General features: G+C 53.4%; 1 protein-coding gene across 1 annotated transcript; it reads left to right on the top strand.

Moving 5' to 3' along the window:
- The first annotated feature begins 6,545 nt into the window (after positions 1 to 6,545).
- On the top strand, positions 6,546 to 11,853 carry LOC136398276 (uncharacterized). The gene is made up of 2 exons (XM_066372633.1): positions 6,546 to 7,579; positions 11,643 to 11,853. Exons 1-2 carry the CDS (start codon positions 6,546 to 6,548, stop codon positions 11,851 to 11,853), a joined length of 1,245 nt encoding a protein of 414 aa, XP_066228730.1.
- The last annotated feature ends 271 nt before the right edge of the window (positions 11,854 to 12,124 follow it).

Genomic DNA, 12,124 nt, shown 5'->3' on the forward strand with positions numbered 1-12,124 from the left:
TCCTCTTTCACAAACGTTACCGTTGTCATCCTAAGCTGCGGGCATAATAATTTCCTTCCACACATTTTTTTTACTCAAAACTTCATGTGGGCCAAGCACGGTGCTGTGAGATCTCTGTGCGGTCTCTTGTTTAACTCTCACAACAACCCCAGTCCCAGCCCTGCCCCCGAAGAGCAGTAAGTACTCTCTTATACCCATTTTCCAGATGAAGAAACAGATAGTGAGGTATTTCTTGAATTTCTACAGTGATAAATAGAGACAAGAGATTGACTCCAAAGTCCATCTTCGTAAACACCAGCACCCCAAAACCTCAGAAAAATTGCCATTATCTTTACCATCTGATAAAGAACCAACATCAGCTCTGGCCGGTTGGCTCAGCGGTAGAGTGTCGGCCTGGCGTGCGGGGGACCCGGGTTCGATTCCCGGCCAGGGCACATAGGAGAAGCGCCCATTTGCTTCTCCACCCCCACCCCTCCTTCCTCTCTGTCTCTCTCTTCCCCTCCCGCAGCCAAGGCTCCATTGGAGCAAAGATGGCCCGGGCACTGGGGATGGCTCCTTGGCCTCTGCCCCAGGCGCTAGAGTGGCTCTGGTCACAACAGAGCGACTCCCCGGAGGGGCAGAGCATCGCCCCCTGGTGGGCAGAGCATCGCCCCCTGGTGGGCAGAGCATCGCCCCTGATGGGCATGCCGGGTGGATCCCGGTCGGGCACATGCGGGAGTCTGTCTGACTGTCTCTCCCCGTTTCCAGCTTCAGAAAAATACAAAAAAAAAAAAAAAAAAAAAAGAACCAACATCAGCCCCATTGTCATCGTTCCTCCCACCCCCGGCACCATGCCCATCACTGCCCGGACCTGTGCCTTTAAGCCCACCACCATCACTTCCGTATTAGCACCAACCCCATCCTCAACTTTAGATCCAGCTCGGCTGACATTAACCAAAGACAGAGGAGTAAGCCTGGTCACTGGCCTCGTCCACGCCCATCACCTGGACCACACCTTGCTCTCCCAGTCTTCCCGCCCAATTCTACAAAGGATGCCCTGGAGAGGACCAATCATTTTCCTCCTGATTGTGGAGAGGGAAATTTTTATGGCTAAAAGGTTGGGCCTTTGTCTGAATGTTGGGCACAGGCAAAGATGGAGACATAAAAAGGAACCCCAATACCCCCCAGAATGCCTTCAATAAGCATTCATTCATTCAGTATTTATTGGGCCCCACTGTCCATGTGAGCCAAAGGGATGCGGAAGTAAACAAAACAAGACCTGGCCAGATAGCACAGTTGGTTAGAGCATCACCCAAAAAAAAAACAGAGGTTGCCAGTTCGATCCATGATCAGGACACACACAGGAACAGATTGATGAAACTCTCTCTCTCTCTCTCTCTCTCTCTCTCTCCCCCCCCTCCTCTCTCACTAAATTCAATAAATAATTGTTAAAAAAATATTTTTTTTAAAAAGTAAACAAAACAGAAACAAGGCCATCATGTGGGGAGGACAGATGTCAAATAAGTCATTGCAGGAGAGAGAGAGCACCAAAGAAACGGGCTGGTTGTACAAAGGAGTGAAATAGAATAAATTAGCCTAGTCTAGGAAACCCAAGAGGACTTCCTGGAGGAAATAATCATGAGCTAGGCAAAAAAGGAGAATATGTTGGGCTTACTGGGAAAGGGTTCTAATGAAGGACATAGAATGTGCAATGGCCCTGGGGTAGGAAAGGCACCTCCTCTCTGAGAAACTGAGAGGAACATAATGTGACTGGTCCAAGATGACAAGGGATGGTGGAGGTGACCAGAAATTGAGCCCTACCAGCCTCACGGGGAATGAAAGGAGGATGGCTGTAGGGACCTAGGTAATGGGGCAGGGGATTCTTTCTGGGATTTGAAAAGAATTCCCAGTCCCAGAAGAGAGGACATGGGCAACCCAGCGTGAGGCCCAGAGGAAGCAGCCGAGTGCCGGTGGGGGCTGATGAAATGAAATGGACGGTGCTTAGCGATTATGCAGGGAGAATCGATTGCTCGGGCTGCTGGCTGCCTGGCACAGAGACACAAACACTGAAATGTCAGGCCTGTGGTCTGAAAGCGTCACCCAGCAGCCGGCGAGCGAGCACACACAGGCGAAGATGGGGACATAAAAAGGAACCCCAATACCCCCCAGGTGAGGACAGGGCACCCAGAAAGTGCTGGCACGGAGTGGGCTCTTGTGCACGTAGACCGCTCAGCTCCCAGGAACATGGGGAGGCCAGGCCACAGCTACCAGATGTATCAGCAGATGCATTTTAAACATGCAAATCAGGAGAGAGAAAGGCCTCAGGGAGATGCCAATGCCCACCACTCCCTGGGCTCTGTCGCTAAGGGGGAGGGGGAAGCTGGAGAGAGGGAAGATGCAGGGAGAGGGAGCGTCCAGGGAAGCGGAGGAGCATCTGCAGGGCCTTGTGCTAACCCAACACCCTCCCGGCCATGCCCCTGCCCCGGAAGCCACCTCTCTGCAGAGCTGGCTTGGTGTCTGCTTCCCGGAAAGGGCTGGGCCAGCAGCGTCAGTACCCCAAAACCATATTTTCTGAGCACGTACTCTATACCATGCATTTTCCCACATCTCATTTGTGCTCCCTGTTGCATTTAATCCTCATGACCGCACCATCAACTTTATTTTACAGACAGGGAAACGGAGACTCTCAGAGAAGTATCCTGGCCAAAGTCATCTTGCCCATAAGAGACGAACTGGGATTTGAACTCTTGTGCCTGGAGGCCTCCATCTGAAGATCCACCGTGGTGAGGAAAACAGTCCACACAGAAAAAAAATGTCCTGCCCAGGGAAAGAGCCAGAAGTCGCAGGATGACCAGGACTGAGGGGAAGTAAGTAAGAGACCAGAAGGAGGGCGTGCTCCAGGATCCAAAGTTCAAACCACTGTGTCCAGGCCTCCTGTGTCCTAAACCACTGGCCCACCATGGGTTATTATGGAGCTCCTGCTACATGCATGCGAGTCCAATTCTGCGGGATCATGAGCCCCACGGGATATTCTCTGTCTGCACTGCATTCCAGCCATCTTTAAAGCGCAAGTCAGATCATGTCTTCGCCTGCTTCAACTGTCCTGTGGCTCCCTTGGTGCCTTGGGAATAAAATCCAAGATGCTCGCTCACCATGGCCCCTGAGGCCCTGCTCCATCCAGCCCCTACTGCCTCCCCCTCGGCCCCTCCCTACAGCTAGTGCTCCCTCTGTACGGAGGACCCCCTGCCAACCCCAACTTGTCCCCCAGGCCTCAGCTCCACTGCTGCCCTGTGGAGACACCCTCCCCGCTGACCTGTGCAGAGCAGCCCCAGCTGCTGTCTGTCATGTGGCAATGTTCCCATCTTCTTTCCTGGGACTGAACTCAGTGTGAACGGGTCTCATGTGCGCTTTTTTCTCTCTTTCTTGTCTCTCCTCTGTACTGGAATTTAGGCTGCACAGTGCAGGGAGTTTGTCTGTCCTGTCTCCAGCATCTAGAACTGCGCTCGGCACATAGTAGTGTTCAGTAAACATTTGTTTGCAAGGTCTCTTGCACCAAGTCAGGATTCAGCACTCAGAGACACTGAGGTTCCCAGAAGCTGACCCCACGCTGGGGGGCGGAGGCCACCACTGCCCTGGGGATCCCTCCACTGCCCTGAGCTGGCTCCTCCTCCTCGTCCCACTCTTGTCCTCACACCTGCCTCCCGCTGCCACCCCAGCCTCGGGACCTGACGCTCATGGCCTGCTGGCCGGGCTGCTTGGGGTAAAGGCAATTGAGTGACAAGGCTCAGGACTGGACTTCTGTCCAGCGCCACCCTTTCTCACCGTCTGATCACAGGCAAGCTCCTCTGCCTCCTCGGTCCGCAGTGTCCTCCTCTCTAAAGGGGGGTGGTAGAAGGATGTTGGTGAGATGGTGCATACACAGGGCCTGCCATGTGCCTGGCCCAGAGTGCACGTTCATTAAATTCATAATCATAGTAACAGCGTTGCCCACCCCCAACTCTGTGTCCCTCCCCGATCGGGGCTGAGGGCTCCAGGCCACAGGTGAGCCCGCCCATCCCACTCGCTCACAGAGACATAATTCATCTGTCCAGCCTGCCCATCTTCAAACCATTTGTTATTCTTTCTGCATCTTATCCATCTGCCCAAACGTGTGTGTGTACCCACGGGTGCACACACACATACAGACACATGTATGGGCAGCCATGGGCACACGTCTCCACACATGCACACATGCAGAGGAATAGTTGTGCCCAGAGAGACACAGCGCTGGGGTGCTTCCACATGACACCCGCTCGCACACGTGCGCACACACGAGCACACTGTATACACACCCATGTGCTATCCCTCTCACCTGTGCACACACATACACACATGGACCACAGAAACAGTGTTTGTGCACCCACACTTACCCACAGGAACACTCACAAACACGTCCTTCTTTTTAGCCCTCCCTCCACCACGCATCCCCAGCCGGGCAGACCCCCTGCCATGTGGGTTACAGGCAAGCACGCATGTGATCAGTGACAACAGGCTGGGCATTGGGCACCACGCAGACAGGAGCAAACAGCCTGTGTGCACGTCAGTATGTCCCACGTGACCGTGTCTGCACGTCTGCTCCCTGCTCAGCTGGGTCTTCCATCTGGGAGGTCTTTCCCCAGGGCAGGTGATGGGCCACAGAGGGTGTTCCCAAGACTCCAGCCTCAGGCTCCAAGGAGAAGGAACCCCAAGCCCCACAGAGCGCTGCCAGGCCTTGGAGCTGGGGTCCTGGGAGACCAGCGACAGCAGCTCCTGCTCCTGCTCAGGAATGGGGTCTACAGCACCATCTGCTGTCGGCTTCTGGAACTGCCCTTAAGAGAGCACACACCTGTCCCTCGACTGACTTTCTGGAAAGACCTGGGCCATGGTCACGATCCTGGGAACCAGCTAGGATCGCAAGGACGCTCTAGTATCATGGTCAGAACCACCCGGGAAGGATTGCATCCAAGTTGGGCACCACTCTCCCTATATTGATGGGGAGACAAGCCCAGAATCCGTGAGTGAGGAGATCCATTGCTTGTCCCAGGAAGAGGGGGTGTGGCAATTTAAAAAATGGAACGTTTTCCTCAAATTCCTCATTTTGTTTCACATCTGTGTTAGACGGGTGGGAGACCCTTGGGGGGGGGGGCAGTGGTGGCACCTGGAGTGGGTGAAGCCCTGCCCAGGACGCACGGGTCACGCTCTCACCCACAGGGTGCACACATACTAGGCACCAGTGAGAGGGGCTGCGGATGTGGGGAGCCCAGTACAGAAGCCACACCGGACGGGAGACGAGGGGAAGGCCGACCGGAAGGGTCCCTGGCCCGTGCTCCAGTCCCATCGTCCAGGACGCCTGCTGAATACGGGAAGGGAGCCGCCTTAGACTAGAGAGAACCTGGCCCACCATTTTACAGATGGGGAAACTGAGGCCCAGGGGCGAGGGGAGTAATCCTGAGGTCACAGGAACCAGTGGTCAGCTCAGAATGGGTCCTTGCACTGGTCTGAGTCCCAGCCCAGGACTCTTGCCTTCCGCATGGCGGCTCCTCCATGTCCTTGGGTTCAGAATTGCCCCTTCCGGGGGGGGGGGGTGCTATCTTCATGTTCCTGTGAAATTGTCTGGCAGTCCTCCCTCCAAAACCAGAGGGCTCTGAGGAGGTGCAGGCAGCCTGGAGGCTTCTACCGGGTTCCTAAGCCCAGCCCCAGGCTAACCACCATCCCTGCCTCCCTCTTATTAAGTCATAGATGACATAGGGACTCAAAATAATAGTAAGTAGATCATAGTCAGTACTATTGATTAAGGAGCTTGGACATAACTCCCTGCAGGATGGATAGCTCTTATCCCATGTACAGGGAAGGAAGGGAAGGCTCAGAGAAGTGCAGTAACTTCCCAACTCCATACCACCCCAAGTGGCTGCACCAGGACTCACCCTGGGACATTGGCTTCTAAGTCCAGCCCCTCTTCACTGTGCCCACCGAGGGATACAGCCTATGCAAAGGCCCTGAGGTGCGATTGTGTGTGGTTAATGGGTTCAAGAAAGAGCAATAGGAGCAGGGTGACTGAGCAGAGCAAACAGGAGGCAGAGCAGGAGAAAGCAAGGCCAGGGAGGTGACAAGAAGGTCGGTAGGCCCAGTGGGCCACTGTCGGGTCCTTGGCTTTCCCTCTGATGAGATGCCATTTTGAGCAGGGAAGTGGCAAGATATGTTTTAGGTTTTAAAGGGCACTTTAAACACTGCGTGTTTACTAGACTATAGGGTTCACAGGCAGAAGCCAGGAGACTGGTGAGGGCGCCACTCAGAAATCCAGAGGAGAGAGACGAGGACTGGTCGACTGCCAGAGGTGCTGAGGGCTCAGATCTATGATCTGTTCTCCAGTCTATCTCGTGGTCTGCTCCACCTCAGCCAGAAAATGTACGGATCCCCCAATGACTCAGATCTGACAAAAAATGAAGTCTACATCTTGCTGGCATAAAAAGGGAAAAAGATGACCTTGGCCTTTGGCTCCTAAATCAGAGGTTTAATGAAGGCATCTAGCCAGAAAGGAACCGATCAGCATGAACATCCTCATTGCTGTCATCCCCAAAACCATTGCCACCATCACTGCCACAACCACCTCCAACACCGCCACCATTACCTCCATAATTACCAACACCATCCTCACCATCACAATCACCATCATCCTCACCATCACAGTCACCACCATTACAATCACCACCATCCTCACCATCACAATCACCACCATCACAATCACCACCACCCTCACCATCACAATCACCACCATCACATTCACCACCACCCTCACCATCACAATCACCACCATCCTCACCATCACAGTCACCACCATCACAATCACCACCACCCTCACCATCACAATCGCCACTATCCTCACCATCACAATCACCACCATCCTCACCATCACAGTCACCACCATCACAATCACCACCACCCTCACCATCACAATCACCACTATCCTCACCATCACAATTGCCACTATCCTCACCATCACAATCACCACCATCACAATCACCACCATCCTCACCATCACAATCACCACCATCACTACCATCACAGTCACCACCATCCTCACCATCACAATCACCACCATCACCACCATCACAGTCACCACCATCACAATCACTACCACCCTCACCATCACAATCACCACTATCCTCACCATCACGATCGCTACTATCCTCACCATCACAATCACCACCACCCTCACCATCACAATCACCACTATCCTCACCATCACAATCGCCACTATCTTCACCATCACAATCACCACCATCCTCACCATCACAGTCACCACCATCATAATCACCACCATCCTCATCATCATAGTCACCACCATCACAATCACCACCATCCTCACCATCACAATCACCACCATCACAGTCACCACCATCACAATCACCACCATTCTCACCATCACAGTCACCACCATCACAATCACCACCATCCTCACCATCACAGTCACCACCATCACAATCACCACCATCCTCACCATCACAATCACCACCATCACCACCATCACAATCACCACCACCACAGTCACCACCATCACTATCACTGAAAGACGATTGTACAGGTAAGCAAACCTGCCTCCTCCATGGGATCCTGTGATTCCAGGTCACCAGGAAAGGAGCCACAGAATGCCCAGGTACATTTTGAAGGTCCCCCCAAAAGGCAAGTCTTCAGTATCTCTGGTTGAGACAGGCTGGCTCATGGTTCAAAGAAAAGTCGGGGGGGAGGGTGGTGACCATCCACAACGTCACTGCGGCTGAGGCTCAGCTCTGAGACTAGGTATTGGGTGTAACCAGGCCCAACCCACTATTCTCCTTAGGGCTGACCGTCCCTCCTAGGTGCTGGATGGTGCCTAAAGTCCACCATTAGCAGCGTTGTCCTCCCTGTTCCTCTCGAGGGATACTGACCTTATCTTTTGTGAATTATTCTGTGTCTTTTCCCTACAGTGGGAGGGAGCCAGCAGACTGGTGAAGGCCCTGAACCTCTGAAAAGCCAAAGAATGGAGAAAACAAGAATACCAAAAATGGGAGGGGAGGAACTTTAATGGCAAAGTTTGAAAACTCACTATTTTACCACAATCCAAACCAAACTGATGACAAAACATCTGGATAATGACCCTTGAGTCCCCATGGACCCTGCATTAATCATAGTCATGACAATAGCCTATCACCTTGTCATCCCCACATTCTTGTCCCCCCCCATGAAAGGATTTAGTTCTGCACCCCATCAACATCAGGCTGGGTCATGTGACTTGCTTTGGCCAATGAGACATGTGCCAGCCCACACAGAAGCTTGAAGGGTCACCATGTGCTTTTGCCATAGTTCTTTGACCTCTGCTGTAAGCGTGTGCATAAGACTTGCTTTTTTTAGCCTGGATCCCAGAACAACACAGCTACCTTGTAACATGAGAAAGAAATGTTGGTTTCTGTAAAACATAGAGATTCAGGGGATGTTTGTCACAAAAGCATAACCTATCATATGCTGACTAATACAACAATTAGCACTGACCCAGCCTTTACACTGGGCCAGGCACAATTCTGAGTACTTCACATGCATCAACTCATTTAACCCTCACAATAACCCTGATAAGACGGTGCCTGTTATTAACCCTGATTTACAGATGAGCTTAGCAAAGCTCTGACAGGTCAACTATCATGTCCAAGATAGTAACGAGAAAAGCTGGGATCTGAACCGAATCTGTCCACCTTGAATGAGGAAGGATTATCTCCCCCCAGTTTACAGAGGAGGAAGCAGAAGCTCTGAGAGGTTAAGCCACATGCCTAAAGTCACACAGCAAATGCCAGGCCCTCCATGTCACGTTACCGGCAGCAGGTTGTACAGGCAATAAGAGACAAGGTCTCCCCACTCTGAGCCCAGCAGTTTCCACCGCATCCATCTCTTTACGCGGGTGGGAACATGGGCTCTTGGGCGGCCCCGCCCACAGCCAGCGTCAGAAAACCACCCTCCAAGAGCTCTTCCTTCCTCCTTAACATTCAAGGTTAAGTTTCAGGAGCACCTGTGCCCCTCTTCATGGCAGGGGGCAGAGGCAAAGCCCCATCTGTCCAGGCGCTCACAGATTTTGACACTTGTTAATATCTTCCCGCTTCCGTGTGCCGGGGTCTGGTTCGCATTAGCACCCCGGGCCCCGCGGTGGTCGGACTCAAGGCTTGGGCTCCGTCCAAAGTGTCAGACTCCGCCGGGGCTCCTCTAACTACTTATCTAACGTGCAACATTGAATGGTTTGATCTGCCAATTAGGCTCCCCCGGAGCTGCTAACTGGAAGCAGATGGGCCTATACATCGCTGTGTGGAACACCCCGCCCACTCCTCCGCCCTGTGGAGGGGGAGGCAACGCCCTCCCCTCTCCCCTGGACCACCCTGGCCACTCCCCGCCCCACGGTGGCAGGTCCAGGGATACGAGGCCCAGGGAGAGTCGGCCTTGTCTCCTATTCCCAGAGATTCATGGACACCGTCGCTTCTGGTTATGGAGTGAGCCCAGGCTGGACTCCACCCCGCGTGGTCCCAAGTTCCCGGCGTGTCTACAAGCTCCCGGCGTCTCCCTCCCTCTGGCACTGTGGAGTCGGCCCTGGGAGACCGTGACAGTGGACCTGCTCCAGCTGCAGACCTCGGTCTGCACGGAGAAAGAGGTGCTGTGAATACCTCGGGGGTTGCTTCCAGGTGGCCCAAACCCACCCATCTGACACCTTTTCCAACCAGCCACCACCCAAACCAGGGTCCCTCCTCAGTCCAGGGCCAACCTGTCACCAAGCAGTGTTGATGCTGCCCAACTCTATGGCCATTCCACACTGGTCCAGGCCACCAATCTCACTCACCTGGGCCACATGGCCTACACCCAAGGGGTCTCCCTTCCTCAGGGCTTGGAACCCCGCTGCCTGTCTCCTCTCTTCAGTGCTCCTCTCTTAGGACAAAGTGCAAATTCCTGACCATGATGGTGGCTGACCCTTGTCAAGCGCTCGCTCTATGCCTGGCATCCTGCAGGGGCCTCACACCCAGCAGCCCAGAAGTCCCCACAGTAGTCCTGTGGGGTGGTACCATGACCATCACTTCATTTTACAGAAGAGGACACTGCAGCACAGAGGGGTAAGTTAACTCACTCAGAGTCACACAGCAGGACAGTCTCTTTCTCTCTCTCTCTCTCCCTTTTCTTGTTTCTCTCCCTCCCTCTCATCTCTCTTTACCTCTATATTCCTCTCCTCTCTCTCTCTTTTCTCTCCTTTCCCCCTCCCCAGCTCATCTGCTCATACTCTCCAATCCCACCAAACCTCCCTGTTTTCCGGACCCACCAGTCTCCCTGCCGCCGGGCCTTTGCTCAGCAACCCTCTGCCTGGTGCACGCTCAGAGCACCGTCCCCACGTAGCTAACAGCTCATCATCCTTCAGGTCTCAGCCTGACATCACCTCCTCCGAGAGCCTTCCTCAGCCACCACGGCGGGCATCTTTTCTGGGTGCCTGCACAGCACCCTAAGCCTATCTCCTCACAGCACTGTCACATGGGGTCACGCTGGTATGTGTGGTGTCCTGAGTCCCCCACTAGAACGTGAGCTGCCTGGGAGCAGGGAGTGTCGTCTTGGGTGATGCAGTATCTTCAGTGCTGCACGGGACCCGACCCCAGTAGTGCTCTCCGACCCTTCGCTGAGAGGGGGAATGACAGAGGGAGTGAGAGAATGGGTGTGTGAGGAAATGCTGGCCCCCAACACCTTGCCCTTGCTTGTGGACTTGAACCGCTCACCCTGACCGTGACTTGTCACACTCCCCAACCTGCCCCTGCTGCTCCTGGCTCCTGCCCTCACCATCTGTTATGGCTGTTTCCTTCATTTACTCATCCGTTTAACCGACTCTGTGCCAGACACTTGTCCAGATGCCTGAGATGTGTCAGTGAGCAAAACAGACACAAGTCCCCACCCTCGTGGAACTTGCGGTGTGTTAGGGAAGAAAAACAATAAACAGGACAAGGAAGTAAAATGTATAATATGTTAGACAGTGATGGGTGCTCAGGAAAAAAATTAAGCAGGAAGCAAAAGTAAATGAAGGAACAAGCCACATAACGATGTGGGGAAGAGTATCTCAAGAAGAGGAAACAGCCAGTGCAAAGGCCCTGAGGCAGAAACATGGCATGCTCAGGAGATGGTGAGGAGGCCAGTGTGGCTGCAGAGAAATCGAGGAGGGAGGGAAGACACCACACTGAGGTGGGAGAGGTGGCGGGAGCCCACTGTACATGACACACACAGAAGGACTCTGGCTCTTCCTCTGAGGGAGATGGGGCGCCCTGGGGTACTAAGCAAAGGAAAGATATGAACTGACTTAGGTTTTGAAAGGATCACTATAGACACTGTGGGGGCAAGCGCAGAAGGAGGGAGAGCAATTAGGAGGCTGTTGCTGGAACCTAGGCTTAAATGAGGTTTTAGATATATTTTTAAGGTAAAGTCAACCGTTTTGATGGCAGATAGGATATAGGATGAGAGAGAAGAAGGAGTCCAGGGGGACCCTGAGGTTTCTGATTTGAGCGATAACAATGCTGTCAACGCGACTACACCGACTTGCCCTGGCCTGTGAGACCCTGCTCCCGCTTTCTGGCGTCCCTCCGTCACCTGGTCCCTTCCCTTTGCAGCTCAGGTGCCAAGGAGAACAACGCAGACGGCAGCCAGCTGCCCACAGGCTCCCAGCAGCCCCGACGGGGTCTGTGCCAGTCCTGCCAACAAGCACTCAATGCCACAAGCAGCAGACGCACTGGAAGTGCCACTACAGGGGACAAAAGAGGCTTCACAGAGAAGAGCCGAGTCTGCTGTCCCTTGCAAGAATGGCAGCGGCCTGGTCACTAATCCAACAGGAGTTAAGCTGAAGCAGTAATGGGAGCACAAAGGACTCCCTCAGCCCTGAAGCAGGGAAGACTTCCCAGGAGAGGAGGCATTTGAACCAGGCCTTAAAGGATGAATACACACTGTTGGTGGGACTGTAAAGTAGTACAACCACTATGGAGGAAAGTATGGTGGTTCCTCAAAAAACTGCAAATAGAACTACCTTATGACCCAGCAATCCCTCTACTGGGTTTATACCCCAAAACCTCAGAAACATTGATACGTGAAGACACAT

Source organism: Saccopteryx leptura, chromosome 3 (assembly GCF_036850995.1).
Source record: "Saccopteryx leptura isolate mSacLep1 chromosome 3, mSacLep1_pri_phased_curated, whole genome shotgun sequence".
Classification (NCBI taxonomy): Eukaryota; Metazoa; Chordata; class Mammalia; order Chiroptera; family Emballonuridae; genus Saccopteryx; species Saccopteryx leptura.